General features: G+C 42.9%; 1 protein-coding gene across 1 annotated transcript in view; it reads right to left on the bottom strand.

The window, feature by feature from the left end:
* LOC115137480 (deoxycytidylate deaminase-like) overlaps positions 1-12,337 on the bottom strand; it is a 34,176-nt gene extending 21,839 nt beyond the window's left edge. The window contains exons 1-3 of the mRNA XM_029673795.2: positions 12,192-12,337; positions 7,808-7,925; positions 1,329-1,464 (exon numbers count right to left, since the gene is read on the bottom strand). Coding sequence (XP_029529655.2) covers positions 1,329-1,464; positions 7,808-7,925; positions 12,192-12,259 — 322 coding nt within the window. The 5' untranslated portion in view covers positions 12,260-12,337. The remainder of the gene's footprint in view (positions 1-1,328; positions 1,465-7,807; positions 7,926-12,191) is intronic.
* Between the last annotated feature and the right edge of the window lie 7,207 nt (positions 12,338-19,544).

Raw genomic sequence — 19,544 nt, 5'->3', positions numbered from 1 at the left:
CCCAAAAATTCTAACATCGCTCATATGGCACTCCAGAAAGGCTCAATCGAATGCTCCAAGTATTTCAAAGAAAGCTCATGCTGTTTTAACCTAGTTCCGACTTACGTCAAGTTATGGAACCAGCATACACAAAACACTAAGAACACCTGCTCTTTCCATGACAGACTGACCAGGTGAAAGCTATGATCCCTTATTGAGGTCACTTGCTAAATCCACTTCAAAAATCTGTGTAGAGGAAGGAAGGGGGACACATTATAGAAGGATTGTTAAGACTTGAGACATGGATTGTATGTGTGCCATTCATAGGGTTAAATGGGGAAGACAAAAGATTGAAGTGCCTTTGAACAGGTTACGGTAGTAGGTGCCAGACGCACCTGTTTGTGGGAAGCATTAGAGTCAATATGGGCCAACATCCGTGTGGAATGCTTTCGACACCTTGTAGAGTCTATGCCTCAACTAATTGGGTGGGGGTGCAACCCAATATTAGGAAGTTGTTCCTAATATTTTGTACACTGTGTATATTGTAGTTCACATTAACCTAGGATTCCTCATTGTGGTGATATTAAAGTAAATATTACCGCAGGGATAGTAGGTAGTGGTACTATATAGGTAGCTCCTACCATAAGGATACTTGGTAGTGGACTGTGGTACTACAGTGATGTTCCTAGGTAGATCCTACCATAAGGATACTTGGTAGTGGACTGTGGTACTACAGTGATGTTCCTAGGTAGATCCTACCATAAGGATACTTGGTAGTGGACTGTGGTACTACAGTGATGTTCCTAGGTAGATCCTACCATAAGGATACTTGGTAGTGGACTGTGGTACTACAGTGATGTTCCTAGGTAGATCCTACCATAAGGATACTTGGTAGTGGACTGTGGTACTACAGTGATGTTCCTAGGTAGATCCTACCATAAGGATACTTGGTAGTGGACTGTGGTACTACAGTGATGTTCCTAGGTAGATCCTACCATAAGGATACTTGGTAGTGGACTGTGGTACTACAGTGATGTTCCTAGGTAGATCCTACCATAAGGATACTTGGTAGTGGACTGTGGTACTACAGTGATGTTCCTAGGTAGATCCTACCATAAGGATACTTGGTAGTGGACTGTGGTACTACAGTGATGTTCCTAGGTAGATCCTACCATAAGGATACTTGGTAGTGGACTGTGGTACTACAGTGATGTTCCTAGGTAGATCCTACCATAAGGATACTTGGTAGTGGACTGTGGTACTACAGTGATGTTCCTAGGTAGATCCTACCATAAGGATACTTGGTAGTGGACTGTGGTACTACAGTGATGTTCGTGGGTAGATCCTACCATAAGGATATTTGGTATCCAGTCTGTCGTCAGCAGAGCGGGACCAGGGCAGCAGGTCATCATCACAGCCGTTGGGCATTCCGTTGTAGCCGATGCCCACTATCTTATTCTCCTGGTTAACAATACATGCTCCAACCTAGCAGAGAGAGAGAGAGATCATTTAAAGTTCAGACAGAGTGCGCATATTATTTCTCAACTGTGTTGCATCTAGACTAGAAGATGTGACTGGGCGTATCATTGGTCACCCTCAAAAACAAAAATGGCAAAACATTATGTATTTGGGTGAGAAGATATTTTTATACCCAATCTAGCCTAGCATGTAGGCCTAAGAGTTTAACATGTATGCAAGTATACAGTGGGCTCCAAAACTACTGGCACCCCTGGCTGGCAATGCACAAACAATACTTATATATATATAATTAGAGAAACTCAAAATACCAACGTGAGAAATAATGTACTTTATTAATGTTTCAATGGAACCAACCAAAATCATACAATTATTTAATACAAAATGGCCATGGTGGAACATTGATTTTGTTGTCACAGAACCATTTCTGTGTGGATCTTGGAGGTACGTTTTGGGTCATTGCCTTGTTGGAAAGTCCACCTAGGGCCAAGTCCCAGCCTTCTGGCAGAGGCAACCAGATTGTCAGCCAGAATTGCCTGATACTTGGTGGAATTCATTATGCCATCAAATCTTAACCAGTGCCCCTGGACCTCTGGAATTAAAACAGCCCCAAAACGTCACTGACCCACCACCATATTTCACCGTGGGTAGGAGGTGCCTCTCCTTGTATGCATCTCTGTTGACGCAAAACATGATGCTGTATCTGATGCTGTATCTGATCAAAACATTTTATTTTGGTCTCATCTGACCAGAGCAACTTCTTCCGGTCATAACTTAAATGACGTTTGGTAAACTCCAAGCGCTTGCATCTTGTGTCTTGGGGTCAGAAAGGGCTTTCTTCTGGCAACCCTTCCAAAGAGCCTGTGGATGTGGAGTCTGATGGTGCTTTTTGAAACCTGGGTGACCCCCAAGACGCCACCAAGGCCCGCAATTCTTTCACAGTGATTCTGGGGTTTTTGTTGCTTCTCTCGCCATCCTCCTCCCTATCCTGGGGGGGGGGGCAAAATGCATTTGCATCCTCTACCATAAGGTTTAAGTGTTCCATATCTTCTGATTTTTTTTTTTTTTTATAACTGCCCTGACAGTGCTCAGTCGTTTGTGGATCTTCTTGTAGCCATTACCAGATTTATGAAGGTCTATGACAGTCTGTCTTTCTTGAACTGCCAGTTCTTTTGTTTTCTTCATGGTGTTGGATGACAAAGGGATATTGCATGCGTGTTACCTCATTATACCCTAGTGAAACAAGTAATGTAATGGCTCAATATAGTTCCTTGAGACTTAAAACTAATTAAATTAAATTTCTGGTTTAATTTTGGTAGATGCAATTTACAATCATCTTTAAGGGTGCCATTAATTGTGAAACCTTGATTTGGAGGACATTGATTTTTAACTAAATCAATAAATGATTTTGGCGGGTTCCATTGAAACATTAATAAAGTACAGTATTTCTCACATGTTGGTATTTTGAGTTTCTATAATTATATTGTTTTTGCATTGCCAGTAATTTTGGAGCTCACTGTGTATGTAAGTAGAGGCAGAGCAACTTGGCATGAAGGGTGGAGGTCAATGTTCAGTGGTTTAGAGATTTGGGAAAGAGAAGAGAGGGCTCTCCAGCTGAGAGCTAGGCCAATTAGAGATGGAGCGAGAGAGATGAGAGTGGGGGGGGGCATCAACTTATCAGGAATCACATGAAAGCACAAAACCTCTACTCCACCATAACGAACACAGTGGAACAACCAATCAGGAGGGATTCTAATCTAACTCGCAAAAAAAATCGAAGTTTTCTAACCACTTCTTGGCTAATAATGATCGGTCATCTAACCAATGAGGGTGCGGCGGTGGAACCGTACCGTATGCCCTTCACTGTACTGTTAGTTTTCTCCAGGTGAACTGGCATAGCTCCAACACATCAAACGACCTAGAGAGCCCACCCCCCGCCATGGCTCTCCCCAGGACGCTGTGCTTTGATCAGGGCTAGAAACGCTCCGCCAGGCCCCTTATCACTTTAAAAAGACCCACGCACCGCACCCCCCCCCCCCAGCCTCACCCCATCCATCAATACATAAAACCCCACCCGCCCTCCACCCAGCTCCATCACTCATATGTTAGAATGATAAAAGTGTGTCAGAGAAATGTGTGAAAGACGAAGTCAGCCAGAGAGACCGAGAGGGAGAGACAAAAAGACGAGCGAGAGAGAGCGAAATGATAGAGGGTCCTTCTCGGTGTCATAGGACTGACTAAGACAAAGTCAGACGAAGCTTGAAGATGATACGTAGTGTAGCTGTTCAGATCACAGATCAAATTAAGTTCAGTCTCGACTCGCGTCCCCTTGGATTTGTGCTGTGTGCACACATGCGCCTGTCTAGAGAGCATTGCTGAATTAATGTAGGGGGCTTATTTGAAGGATACATCTGACGAGGGTAGAGACTAGAGAGCTGAGCCTTAAAACAGAGGCTGTAGCGTTTTAAGGGGGGACTAAGAAACAGTGGCTTCTTGAGAGAGAGCCCCCTGAGGGACAAGCTACCATCCTTTCTTGTTGGTGGACTGCGTCAACTAAGGTGGTCAGATATCAATGGGGGAATTGTGGCAAAAGCGGAAGGCGGAAGCTTCGTCCTCCCGTCTGTAAACAGAGGCCTCGCGAGGACCCGTCGCTGAGACATGAAACGGCGCCAGATATCCCTTTCTTCCGAGAGGGAAAAAAAAGAGGAGAAAATAAAGGATAGACGACTAAAGCTCCAAACCCTCTTGTTTCATCCTCACACTGTTTTGATCAGGGAAGGCTTGGCTGGTTTAAAAACTTTTCTGTCATTCTTCTAATCCCCATCGCCTCCACCTCTCTCTCCCTCGAGGTGGAGACCAGACAACATCCTGAACTAGTTTAGAAAGGAGAGGTCATTAGAGAAGACTTGTTGAAATTTCCTCCCTTTCTTTCTCGCTCTCATTCCCTCTGTCTCTTGATCTCCATCACCCCCCCCCCCCTCTCGTTCTTTCTGGGCTGGTTGGTAACTAGTGCCGAAAGAAAGTATTCACACCTCCTGACTTTTTCCACGTTTAGTTGTGTTACAGACAGAATTTAAAATGGATTATATTTTGATTCTCGGTCACTGGCCCACACACACAATAATCCATATTGTCAAAGTAGAATTCCAAATCATTAAAAAATGAAAAGCTGAAATGTAAGTATTAAAAAAATAAAAAAAAATATTCAACCCCTTTGTTATGGCAAAGCTAAATAAGTTCAGGAGTAAAATGTTGCTTAACAAATCACAGTAAGTTGCATGGACTCACTGTGTGCAATAATTGTGTTTAACGTGATTTCTGAATGACTGCCTTATCTCTGTACCCCACACATGCAATTATCTGTAAGTTCCCTCAATCGAGCAGAGAATTTCAAACACAGATTCAACCACAAAGACCAGGGAGGTTTTCTAGACACGCATCTCATGTGCACTCACACACACACACACACACACACAGAACAAAGCCAAGGGGACTTTAAAACAGTTAGAGTTGAATGGCTGTGATAGGAGAACTGAAGATGGATCCACAACATTGTGGCAAAGAGATATACTTTGGGTCCTGAATACAAAGCGTTATGTTTAGGGCAAATTCAACATCTGAGTACCACTTCATATTTTCAAGCATGGTGGTGGTGGCATCATGTTATTGGTATGCTTGTCATTGGCAAGGACTATGGAGTTTTTTGGGATGAAAATAAATTGAATGGGTGAGTGAGTGAGTTAAAAAAATCTATTTAATCCAGTTTGAATTCAGGCTGTAACACAATAAAATGTGGAACAAGTCAACAGGTGTGAATAGTTTCTAAAGGCACTAACTCCCAGCAGCAGGTGTGGAGTCAGAAGGGAGGGATGGAGGATTACTGGATCCGTAGACCCCCTGCTGTGCCCCACTGGCCTGTATACTGTATGCCTTCTTGAATTTGGAGACTGTGAAAAGACCCCTGGTGGCATGTCTGGTGGGGTAAGTGTGTATGTGTGTCAGAGCTGTGCGTAAATTGACTATGCAAATTTGGGATTTTCAACAATGTTTTTTTTTATAAAAAGAAGTGATTCAATTCGTAGCCAAGAGAGACTGGCATGCATAGTATTTATATAAGCCTTCTGATGACAATGAAGAGCAGAACGTGCCGCTCTGTTCTGGGCCAGCTGCAGCTTAACTAAGTCTTTCCTTACAGCACTCGACTGGACAATAATTAAGATTAGATAAAACTAGAGCCTGCAGGACATCTCTATCACGTACAAATCTCTCCCCATCTTTACAACCATTGAATCGATACGTTTTGACCGTGATTGTAAACTATCTAAGGTAACACCAAGTAATTTAGTCATCAACTTCTTCAACAGCCACACCATTCATTTACATTTACATTTAAGTCATTTAGCAGACGCTCTTATCCAGAGTGACTTACAAATTGGTGCGTTCACCTTATGACATCCAGTGGAACAGCCACTTTACAATAGTGCATCTAAATCTTTTAAGGGGGGTGAGAAGGATTACTTTATCCTATCCTAGGTATTCCTTAAAGAGGTGGGGTTTCAGGTGTCTCCGGAAGGTGGTGATTGACTCCGCTGTCCTGGCGTCGTGAGGGAGTTTGTTCCACCATTGGGGGGCCAGAGCAGCGAACAGTTTTGACTGGGCTGAGCGGGAACTGTACTTCCTCAGTGGTAGGGAGGCGAGCAGGCCAGAGGTGGATGAACGCAGTGCCCTTGTTTGGGTGTAGGGCCTGATCAGGCCATTCATTACCAGATTCAGGTCTAGAACTTAGGGAATGATTTGTACCAAATACAATGCTCTTAGTTTTAGAGATGTTCAGGGCCAGTTTATTACTGGCCACCCATTCCAAAACAGACTGCAACTCTTTAACGGTTTTGGTGATTTCATTAGCTGTGGTTCATATGTTGACGTTATTTTATGGTTTTGAATAATATAAATATTTGTATTTATTTATGAGTAGTGCATGACCCTAGGGTGGAAACACGTGATTTCAATGAGTCTCTCCATTCTGATTGTTTTATACTGTTCAATTAAACTTCAACTCTGAATTTTTCATAAATGTCTGCCTTTCCTGCACTAATTTGAGATCATATCCACACTCCACATAGCGCTGCACACTATTGGCAAATGTTGCAATTGCGTTTTTTTTAACCAAATGTTGCAATTGCAATTTGACTTGCGATTTAAACACTTGGGTGAACTGTTGGAATCATAGAAATATTATTATTATTTTAAATCAATAGTTAGAATATAATAGTGGGCATAGTGTTTTACATGACAACGAATGAAAATGCCAGGGAGGAGTTATTGTGACAGGGTAGGAACCAAAGTTGCTACATTAAAAATGTTATCTTAGCTACTTCATGTAGCTTACATACTCATGCTTTGTCTAATAAATACTCTTTGGTTGCACAAACATGCTGATTTAGGCCTAAACCGTCACTGGTATCAGGCTTGTATAGCTAGCTAGTTTTGCTCTGACAAGCTGTTTGCAGATTTCTATTACTGAACGCAAGTGTCGTAGTCGAGCAACAACAAAAGCGCTCCTTGAGTGACAGGGGGCGGGGCTAGGGCGAGAGAGACTTTTATATTTACTCACACACTAAAGTGCACATACACACTTCCATACATCTGGATCGAATAATTTATTGATTTAAATTCCCTAATAAACCCTGCATAGTCCAAACTTCCCTCAAGACATCTCTTTTTGACCAAATATTTTTAGGATTGAAAACCTGTAGCCATTTCCCCCCCCTCCATTTCACTGATATCCCTCACTCCATCCATCCACTTCTGTGGGTCAGAAATCCATATCAAAACAAGCTCTAGGTTGATCATCAAACTAGACAGCGCAGTGCAGACAGGGGGTATAGGTGTCGAAACAAATCAAAACAGACATCCAACTTGGCGCTTACAGGCCTACACCAGAAAAACAATCCCTGACTAAGGCAGACAAGGGCTAAGGCCTCCAACTGCTTGAAACACCCCACACCACCCAAACCTGGTGCTCGCCCCACAGCCGGGAACTCTGGGAACTCAATCAAATACCCGCCGCCGCCTTGACCGGCAGTGTCAAAGAGAGGAGTCCGTGCCAGGGCCTGATCAGAAAAGCAGGGAGGCCTTATTGAGGGCGAAGGGCCTGGCATCTGGATTAATATTTAACAACAGGTGGGACTGTGGATGCCTTACACAGCCGTGGTAGAGAGAGAAATGGAGAGAAAGGTGGTTGGAGGACCAGGGTCAATGAAGAGGGGGGTAGGGGGTGGTGATGTTACCTAGGATCTTGAATGCTTCTTTGAGTTGTGCGTGTGTGATATATATATATATATGCGTTTACCTGTGAGCTGGGATCCTTGCTTCTCTGAGCTGAAAGGAAAGCTACAGCCATGAAATATTCAGGCCACTCCAGGTAGTCCTCACGCTTTTTCGTCTGAGCAGGATCAGAGGCCGGGATCCTGATGGAGGGGAAAAGAGGAGAGGGAGAAAGGACAGAGAGAAAAGAAAATGGAGAAAGGTCAAAACGGGAGGATAGAAGGAGAGAGACAAACATGAAGACAAAAGAAAATGGAGGTCAGAAAAATGGGCAAAAGAATAGTGAGAAAGAGAAGGGGGAAAGAGAAAAGGAGGGTAGCGTTAGAGGTTGAGGAGGGAAGGAGAACAGGGGAGTCAGAGGGACAAGACAGAATAGAAGGAAAGTGACAAGGTAGTGAGGGATGGCGTATAAACAAAAATAGAACCTTCAAAAGGCTCGTTTGTCAAAAAGGGGCAGTCAGTGGCATCGGTCGCATGTTTCACTTGAGGTCAGCATGATGTAGTCTCGGTCTCCGTCCTCTTGCTTTACAAAGGAAAACACGTGCTGTCGTGAACGCAAACAAGTTCAGTCAGACACTTCACACACACATCCTCACAAGGCCACCAGTGCGACGATTCAAAGGGCTTCAAACCTGGGTCTTAACCCCACAGAGAACAGACGCCCACTCCCTATAATGACAACACCCCTGTCTAGAGACCTCACTATCTCAGCATACATTCTTTGTGTTTTGAAAACCATTCTATCCTCTCTTTACTGCTGTGCTCCAGGCCACTCACCCACCATTACAGATCCAGACACAGGAACCGGGAGCTATTATGGGTACAGTTGCAGAAAGTCCCACTGGGTCAGGCTGGAGCACCTTGGAAACTGAAGCAGCAGTACCCAGCAATTAAATCCTACCCATCTGGCTGTCACACCAACCTAGGGTGGATCGTGCCATAGATCTAGGCCTAGATGCCACGTCTGCCTGTCTACAAAGCACTCTCTAAAGTGGATCCAAAGACACAGTGACGGCAGAAGAGGAAGGGATACTTTGAACTCCTCCACAGTTTGGAGTGTGATCTCTCGGCCATGCGTTTTGACCTGGCAATTAAACCCTACCCACCTGGCTGTCACATGACAAAGAAATGAAAGAGTGGCCCTATTGCCCTAGGTTGGCAACCGAGACCCATTGTTGTCCGGCAATGCACGACATCTGCCTGTCTACAAAGACAAGATCGGTGACGTCTTTCGCCTATACCCCTGCAGACACGACTGGACTAGAAAGAAATGAAGGGATCAAAGAGAGAGGGAGAAAGAGGGATGCGTTTGGAGTCCGACCCTTTGAACTCCTCCACAGCTCGGACTGTGAGATCTCTCGTCCCTACGTTTCAAAATTGGCTAATGGTTGACAGCATGCGGAGCAAGACTGCCAAACGGGGACAAACTTTAAAGTGAAGTGACATTTCCAGGCGTTCGGACGCATTAAGTGGCGCACATCATAGGGCAGAGGGGCCGTCGTTGCGCAAAAGACAAAGAAACTGCTCGTTTGTTTTTCATTGTGGCTTGATCAAATGTGGCATATTGCATTTAATTAGGCCTAAAGAATCTAGTTACAGAGGCTGTTGTAAAATCATTTACAGTTGATGTATAGATTTGATTTGTTCAAACTGTTTAATAACAAGATGAGAGGAATAAAACATGAATTGAAACACATTCGGTTGAGTAGGCCTCCACCTTCCAATACAGACCTTCAATTTGATCCAGCTTTTTAGGGAGTGTCTGACTCTTCCTTGATACATCTAATTAAGCATTGGTCTCCGGGGAAGCTGTGGTAGCGTAAATGTCTTCTGTTATCAATTTGTGCAGAAGGGCCTTCCTTCTCATTATTCATTAAAGCATCACTGATCCGGCCGCAAACCTTAATATCTCCCCACCGGAGACCTGACACCTGGTGGTGTTCACACGGTCATTCAGAAGCCTGGAATCTTCCTGCTGTCATATGTTCAAATGCTGACATAGAATTACAATGACTAGAACAGTCAGACATTCAATTCCCCAATTGCATGCCGCTCAAGTTCAATTCATTGTAATTATATGGTTCTCCTATACTGCTCCAATGGCAGCTGCTGCTGTGGTCTCAGTGTCACTCAGGACATTAGTCCTTTAATGAGACGCAGATGAGTGTGTTCGCTCCCCTGGGCTCTACAGGCTTTCCCAGGCACCAGATTGTCATAGAGGTCCTACACTCTGCAGAACGGTGGTCGGCCTTCCAAAACAGGATTTTCAACCGTACAGCTGCTGGGAGAAGAGATAACATGACATGGGGTAATTCTTCCTGGGCGTTCTCCCTTCTGGGGTTTATTATTCCCGCAAATGCCTATTCCTTATTGGCTTAATGAGCTGGAGGATTAGGCTATCATCACGCTTCCAAGCAGCACGTCAAAATAGGACTTTTCCTGGCTATACTCGGCCCTATATCGTAGGCTCTATCTGGGAACAGAATTTAGAAAATTAAGGCATTAGGCTACCTAGTTTAGTGAAAGTGCACAAAGCCGGTCAGAAAGGGACGCTCGACATAGGGAGTGGTATTAGGGAAGGCAGGAAGGCCCTTCAGAATGCCAAGTTTGCCAACATGCATGTTGCACGGGGATGGAAATGTCAGAGGTACGCGACCTAACTGAATACATGCACCCTATGCTTGCTACCATAGAATTAGGAATTTAAAAGGACATTTATGGTTGCAACCAGTTCAGAGTTGATATGGAATAGACAGGCCTATGTGCCTAGCCTTCAGCACCAGCATTCTTCACAGCAATGATGAGAATGCAAACTCAGAGCTTGGTCAGAAGAACATGACCAAACTGTCAACCTGATGGCAAGCAACAGTTACTCTGAAGGCAGCCTAAAGAGTTCAGGCTGAGGGTTGACATGGAAAAGGTATAGGCCTTCAGCCAAAGCATTCTTCACATCAATGAAGGTGATACAAGTGTAAGCAGAGCAGAGAGCCAAAAACATTTGAAGGCTGAACTAGTTAAAAGAGAACAGCTGTGTGCTGTACACTAAAAAATATTTATGATGAAGGCTAAACATGATGCAACCAGTCTCAAAATGCCATCCAGATTTCAATCAACCACATCCGGAACTCAAGCCTTCATAACAGCGTGAAATCACGGTGGAAAGAGACTTATCGAGCTAGGCCCTGGGAGGCACCGGCTCATTTTGGGGGATCAAAACAGCCAAAGTGGGCCCTCAGGCAGCTTAAAGTGGTGGTGAAGAGGGCCAGGGGCCACAGGGGTTGGCCCAGGTCCTCTTCACCTTTCTGGGCTCCTGGCACTCTGCTGGGTGTCGGGAATCCCTCCAGGTGTGTGCGAGACGATTGAGGGCATGTTACGGGTGGAGCTAGAGTGCTCCTCGTGTTTGACATTTGACACAGAGTCAGAGTGACAGTGTGGTTGGGACTAGGAGTAGTGTGTGTGGGATGTGTGTTTGTGTCCTCATTGCCCTCCTGCGCGTTAGCTTATTCCCTGTGCCAACACTGCTGCCATTCCATGGGCACACACTCAACGGTGGGGGGAGAGACGTCCTCCCTTTTTGAGGGCCACGGATTCATATTGCACTCGTTTCAGCTGAAGAGAAACTGTATGTGTGTCACAGCTTATGCAGTATCCATATTCTACATCTTACACATCCCGCCCCCATGTCTTTCACCAAGATGGCATAGGGAACTAAGGGGAGTAGATAGAATATTACCTGACGCTAAATACAAAACAGACACAGGAGGAGGGGGGGGGCTAAGTGATAATCATGTCTGAAGAGGATAGAGGATGATATTTTATCCTGAGAATGGCTACAGTGGTTTCTAAGGTGTGTAGTCCTTTTCTGACTTTGCGTCGAGACACACACACACGGAATGTGAGGACTGTTGAAGTTGCCAACCCTCCCCAGTCTGTCACACACACATACATACATACATACATACATACATACATACATACATACATACATACATACATACATACATACATACATACATACATACATACATACATACATACATACATACATACATACATACATACATACATGTTCCCAATGCAGTTAGTAGTTTTTTGGCAGGTATACATTAAGTGCCTAGCTTGAATGTGACCTTATTTCAATACACTGTACAGTAACTTAGCTAGCTATATATCCATCTATCTTACATGTCTAATGACTTTCTGAAAATGCTGCTAACAACAAACACGAGCTATGTTTATATATTGACGTTGTAGCGTTGTGTGTTATCAAAGAACTGAAAGAGTTGGCTAGCTATATACTACTACTTAGCCTAGCTAGCTAGTCCTACAGTGAAACGCACGCAACCAAACAACTGACAATTCGCTGCTAACTTCAAAATGAAAAGTAAAAACAAAACAAAAAAAGTTACCCATTCAGTTGAGATGTCTCGTTCTTAATTTCATGGCTCATCTTTGCTTCTGTGCTGGCAAGCTGCATGTGATGTGTCGCCTAGCTGATACTGGCATACCGCGTCACAGGACAAGACACAAGGCATGAAAATCTCCCGCGCTTGAAAATGTCACGTGGTCCAACCACCAGCCTATATTAGGGAATGTGTAAATCCACGTAGTTGTCTTGTTGAACGAACATCTGTAGAGCGCGTCAAACTACAGTTAGCCTTCCAAGGTGGACTTCTGTGAACAATATGTAAAACCTGCGGAATGTGTGTGCTCTCTGCCACTGTAAACTGAAGCTGAAGCTGCATAGGACCAAAAACAGTAAAGTGAGTGACAGAATATATCCTCCTCCCCGCCACTACGTGGCAGTCATGTGTTTTACTAAAACCACAGATTAAAATAAAGGAGATTGTACCATTATTCTGTTACCGAATTTTACATCTGCATCAGGGAAGAACAGTTACAGTAACACCTCTGACTCTGTGACGACACACACAGCCACACACCTCTGACTCTCTGTGAGGACACACACAGCCACACACCTCTGACTCTCTGTGACGACACACACAGCCACACACCTCTGACTCTCTTTGAGAACACACACAGCCACACACCTCTGACTCTCTGTGACCACACACACAGCCACACACCTCTGACTCTCTTTGAGAACACACACAGCCACACACCTCTGACTCTCTGTGACCACACACACAGTCACACAGCTAGCTCCTTGTTCTATGTGGCTAAGTTTTCCAAAAACTTTGTTAAATATCTGCCCTGAATTAAGATTCAAAGATGTCTGCAGAAAGAATGGGGTGTCAGCTATATGACATGACACCTTGAGTTTGAAAAAATATATTTTGGTTATTGAACTGATTCATCTTACCTGGGAAAATACTTGGTAAAGTAAGTGAAGTGGATTTCACTTGGTAACTGAATTACGGTAACAGAATTACATCATGGGTCCCAGATCTGTACTACACAGAAATTCCTAATTATAGAATTCTCTGCATTTTATTTTACCCTTATTTTACCAGGTAAGTTGACTGAGAACACATTCTCATTTATAGCAACGACCTGGGGAATAGTTACAGGGGAGAGGAGGGGGGATGAATCAGCAAATTGAAAGCTGGGGATGATTAGGTGGCCATGATGGTACAGTATGAAGACCAGATTGGGAATTTGGAGTGATGATGTATCCTGAATAGGTACACAAAGGGAGAAATATGCAATATCTTCCTTTGCATATATGGGTATTATTCTACAAACATGCTATTGTTCTAATGAGTTCTGCCCCCAAACAAGACCACATTTGTTTTATTTTATATTTAACCTTTATTTAACCAGGTAGGCTAGTTGAGAACAATTTCTTAATTTGCAACTTCGAAATGGCCAAGATAAAGTAAAGCAAATAAAGTCTATATACAGTGTGTGCAAAAGGCATGAGGAGGTAGGCAATAAATAGGAGCGAATAGTTACAATTTAGCAGATTAACACTGGAGTGATAAATGAGCAGATGATGATGTGCAAGTAGAGATACTGGTGTGCAAAAGAGCAGTAAAGTAAACAAAAAAAAAACAGTATGGGGATGAGGTAGATAGATTGGGTGGGCTATTTACAGATGGACTATGTACAGCTGTAGCGATCGGTTAGCTGCTCAGATAGTTGATGTTTAAAGCTACTGTGCTGTGCTGTGATGTCCAAACTTGTGAAACATAGACGTCTATGATTGGTTCAGATTTGATCTGGTCCGGACCAACCAAATCTGTGTGCCGTCATGGTAAAAAATAATTTGTTCTTAACTGACTTGCCTAGTTAAATAAAGGTGAAATAAAATAAAAATAAAATAAAAAACACTATAGTAGAATTCAGTACAGGACAGTAGAGTAGAGCAGTGGTTTCCAACCTTTTCGGTTACTGTACCACCAACTATTTTGCTCTGCCTGGAGTACCCCTGATTTACCCCCTCGTGTGCATTTTACCAGTAGGCCTACGGTCTCATGAGTCTTCTCAAGTACCCCCGGTGGATAGGCCAAGTCCCCTTAGGGGTCCTAGTACCCCTGGTTGGGAACCACTGAAGTAGAGTATAGTAGAGTACAGTACAATACATTATGCTGTACTCTATTGTGCTCTACTGTACTGTAATGAACTCTACTTTACTGTAGGCCTACTGCACTGAACTACACTCTACTGTTCTTTACTTTACTGTATTGCACTCCACTGTGCTTCCCTGTACTGTACTGTATTGTGCTTTCCAAACTTATGAAACATAGAAGTACATGATTGGTTCAGATTTGGTCTAAACCAATCTACGTCTGTGGACGTTGAAATCAAGGCGGGTCCGGACCAACAAAAATGATGTCGAAATGAAATTAAGGCCAGGGTGGACTGACCAAATTTCACCTACTTTTCAACGTCCGTGGATGTCCGTGTCGGTCGGTGCTCAGTGGGTGCAGATGCTGGTTACAGTAAATGGAAAGCGAGGGTGGGCGTTGGTAAGTTCCGGGAGATCCAAATGAACTGGATCTGAACATAACAGTATGCCAGTGGAAGGGAAGACAGTAGCAAGTGACCTAGCTATTGTTTGTGACTACTATGATTTCTCATTGTAGCCAATTCAATAATTGCACGTTTTAATCACTTAATAATTCATAAACAAAAATGTATATCAGTAAAAACACTAACTAATTGGTATGTCTATCTTTACTTGTTACTTCTGTGAACTTTGCCGTGTGCCTTGAAATTAGAAAATATCTTAAAGATACTGTATGTGGGTTTTGGAAAGGAATTTCGAAGCACAAGGCATTGTTTCTTAAACTTGCAGACGGCAAATAATTTATCCCAAACTCAATATGGGTTGATATTAGTTGGCAGGGGTCTTTACTTCAACATTATTGTGTTATAATGTATTTCTACTTCCCTTTAATTAAAGTACAAAAGGAAAAATAAATAAACATAAATATGGGTTGTATTTACAATGATGTTTGTTCTTCACTGGTTGCCATTTTCTTGTGGCAACAGGTCACACATCTTCCTGCTGTAGTAGGCACACTCTCTCTCACTCTCTCTCTCTCTCCGCCCCTCTCTCTCCCTCCCCCTTCGGCCACTTTCAGGAGGAATGGATCTCCAAGAGATATTGGCCAGATGCATTGAATTCCACTGTTGCTAAACCAATTAAGATTAAAATGGCTTTTTCCTAAGGAATGCATCAGTCATGCTGTTGTTGATTACGTAAATATGTATTTCAGTAGTTTGTTTAGGTGTTTGTTTGAGTTGAATAGGGAGTGTATTGACAACTAACTTTTTCTCTCTCCTCCTCTCTCCTCTCTCTCCTCCTCTCTCTCTCTCTCTTTGATGCAGGCTCTATTTTCACCAAAGATGTTTCCCTCTGCCTCGTGTTGACCATGTCAAACTCATGATGGTGCCCTTCTCAAAATGATGTTTGACTGACTGGTCCGAAAAGGTAGTCTCACTTGGCCAGACTTACACACAGGCATCGGATGGGAACGAGACCTCTAGAAGGGTAACAAAGGTATCAACTTCAATCCAATTACATCATGCCTTAACCCCTGACGTCATGCCCTAGCGCCGTACCCATAGGTGTCCCGTATCTGTAAAAGTGCTCGAGCGATATCCTATGTCAATGTATAGTGTGACAGATTACTGCTAAAATAGACGTCATCATTATGCAACTTACTGCTGTATTCTAGTACGTTTGAGTACGTTCGAGCTAATTCTGCTGTAGTAGAATTGTTCAATGGAATGTTTACAGTTAAAGTGTGTTTAGGGGATAAAACAGGTAACTTTGAGATGACTTTGGCTTTGAAGGGGTCGCTGGGGGGCAAATGATTTAAATGGGGAAAGACGGGTGGAACTGCTCTCAGCAACATCAAAGCTCTACTTACAATTAGAGCAATTTTAGCAGCTTAGCTAATAGCGGTAGAGGACTGAACCAGAGGTAGCATCTGAAGAAAGCCATGTCTGAGTGTCAAATGGCACCCTATTCCCTATATAGTGCACTACTTTTGACCAGGGGCCCAATCATTATCTCACCATGTAGGGAATAGGGTTCTATTTGGGATGTAGCACATGACTACCAACGACAAGAATGCTGCGGAATTCTCGTGTTAAACCACAAGTAGAGCGGAGAGCCCACTGACCTAACTCTCCAGAAATGTGCTTAGCAGCTAAAGCTTCACCACCACCACACAATGAAGTCTATGGAGAACTCCGAGAAAACTGATGAACAAGTGTTTATCTGTATTTTCCTGGAAATATTGAAATGAATGGAAGATACTGTATTTCTCTGTCTTGGTGGTTTAAAATGAAATTCTTGAAAGGGTTTTGTGTGACCCTTAAAGAAGCGTCTGTTGGTTCATTAGAATGTACAGGTAATTGCCAAATTAAAGGAAACACCAACATAGAGTGTTTTACTAGGCTGTTGGGCCACCACAGGCATTGGCTTAGATTCTACAAGTGTCTGGAAGTCTATTAGAGGGATGCGACACCATTCTTCCACGAGAAATTCCATCATTAGGTGTTTTGTTGATGGTGCTGGGAAACGCTGTCTCGGGTGCCGTTCCAGAATCTACCATAAGTGTTCAATTGTGTTGAGATCTGGTGACTGAGACGGCCATGACATAGGGTTTATATCTTTTTTATGTTCATCAAACCATTCAGTGACCACTCGCGCCCTGTGGATGGGGGAATATTTCATCCTATGAGGGCATTGCCATGGTAGCCAAATAATGGACCAAATCAAATCACATTTTACTGGTCACATACACATGGTTAGCAGATGTTAATGCGAGTGTAGCGAAACGCTTGTGAATAATAATAATAGTCTGCACAGCATTTGTATACATGACCCTAAGCATGATGGGATATTCATTGCTTGATTAACTCAGGAACCACGCCTGTGTGGAACTACATGCTTTCAATATACTTTGTATCCCTCATTTACTCAAGTGTTTCCATTACTTTGGCAGTTACCTGTATATCTGAATCAGTGTTCTGGCATGCTGTAGCTGTATGACACAAAAAGAGGCTACAAATAAAGTATCATCATCATCATCATCATTTGTTTATGGGAGTAGATCTCATTGATGACATTCTCCCCTCTCTAGAGAGTACCCAGCTAGAGGACCCCTGGGCGGAGTGGAGGAAGGAGCAGGAGAGGATGGAGTACCTGACAGTAGCCCAGGATGCCCTGGTCACCCAGAAAGAGCTGTACCAGGTAAAATGGATGGATTAGTGAATGGATGGATGGAAGGATATGTGGATGGATTGATAGGTGAATGAAAGAATGACTGAATGGGTGGGTGGGTGAAAGGTTGGATGAATTAACAAATATGATGAGTGAATGGATGAACAAACGAACAAATGAACAAGACTTATTTCCATTGTGGTCCTCGTTACCAGGTCAAAGAGCAGTGTTTAATTGGGAGATCTGGTGACTAAGACACACCCCCTATGCTCCTTTGAGACTCCTCTTTCAAAGTCACTGATACCTCTTCTTCCAGCCATGGTGGCCAAAAAAATGGGCAACTAGGCATTTTTATACATGACCCTAAGCATGATGGAATGTTAATTGTTTAATTAACTCAGGAACCACACCTGTGTGGAATCACCTGTTTCAATATACTTTATATCCCTCATTTACTCAAGTGTTTACTTGATTTACTTGTAGGGCGTTGCTATTCCACCCAAAACTACGATGGCAGTCAGTCACCATCCCTGAAGTATCCATCAGCGGAGGCTGGCGAGGGGAGGACAGCTCATAATAATGGCTGGATTGAGCCATCCTCTTCTCAGCAGCATCCACTGGTATCCATTTATCAAATGTGACAGAAGATATGGATGGAAAGTAGAAGCTTGATTCCTGCCTCGGTCAGCAAATCAGATCAAAAGGTCGGGAATGTCCCTGATCTACCAAATTGAGTTTGGAGATAGTCGGAGAAAATAAAAAGACAAAGATGTTTACCAGCAGCGATGTGAGAATGATTTATTTCATCATATTGCGTAGTCAGCAGCACTGCAGAAATGGCACCCTTTCCTGAGCTATTCTCTCCTCTCCTCCTCCCTCGCTCTCTCTCTTCCTCCCTCTTTCTTCTCCAACTCTTCTTGATCTATTTCTTGCTTTCATCATCTATCAAACTTCCTGTCTTATTTACCACCCCACTGGGCTCACCACGTCATGGATGGACATTTTTGGTTGAGACGTTGATCAATGAGCCTTTATTCACCCCCTCGAAAAGACTGCCATAAGTTTGTTGAATTCCCAATGTGTTATAACTATGCTTTCAACTATCTGAAAGCACAACCAAATGACATGGATTGTAGTTGACAATACATTGAAAGGTCATTTGCAAGTCATCAGTGCTGTTCGAGATTCTGCAACAGATATTTCTATTGTGAAGCTCTCCAAAGACCTGCGACCTACGCATGCTATCTTGAACATACATACTTTCATAGTTACAGCAACCTCAAAATGTGGCCATGGTTTAGTTACTCATTTTAAGGTTGAATAAAAACTGTTACATTAGTTTGTAAGATAGTCTTAACTTTACAAGTCATATCGAATTGAGTTTGGTTGACAACACAACCAAATATCAACAGTGAAGGAGATGTACCTAATGCCTGGATAGTTTCATCTGAGCCACTGGATTAATCCTATTCTTAAACTTTTTTATTTTTTATTTAGTCGGAGATGTGAATCCAACATATCATGTGTTAACAAGTTAATAGGTAAGTTATGATTACATTTGACATTAACCAAAGCTTGAATCTACGTATATGTATTGTCTATGTTTAGTTTAACCCTGGGTTGAATTGAAACAATAGCTGTTGAGGACTCTGCAAATGTTACAAAGGCCTAAATGACTTATAGAGTATGGTTAGATTTCATTTTCCCTATTAAGCCTACCCTTTGGAGTGACTTCGATAGCAACGGTGAATCTATTTATTTATGAAGAGATCTCTGAATAATAATTCTCATGATTGCACATTGGTTGTAGTCAGTGACAAATATCAAAGCTAAGCAGGACTGGTTAAAATCCTGGATGGGAGACCAAATGGATAGCTGTATATAGATTAACTCTCCTGTAGGAGGTGCTGCCTAGCCTATTGTTTTTTTTCTGATCGTGTTAGATCTTCAAAGTTATATCCACTATTTCAGAGGTACAAATTCAACATATTATATAAGGGTTGTCTAGAATTGAGGTTACCATGATGACGTAATTCTGTGTTGGAAATTTCACCCTCAAAACAACAGATTACTTTTTGCAAATCCAATGTATTATCCACATAGATTCCAAGTCACAATA

The sequence above is a fragment of the Oncorhynchus nerka genome, linkage group LG11, assembly GCF_034236695.1.
Source record: "Oncorhynchus nerka isolate Pitt River linkage group LG11, Oner_Uvic_2.0, whole genome shotgun sequence".
Taxonomy (NCBI): Eukaryota; Metazoa; Chordata; class Actinopteri; order Salmoniformes; family Salmonidae; genus Oncorhynchus; species Oncorhynchus nerka.
The sequence above is the reverse complement of the archived record's forward strand: the minus strand, read 5'-3'. Positions and strand labels throughout refer to the sequence as shown.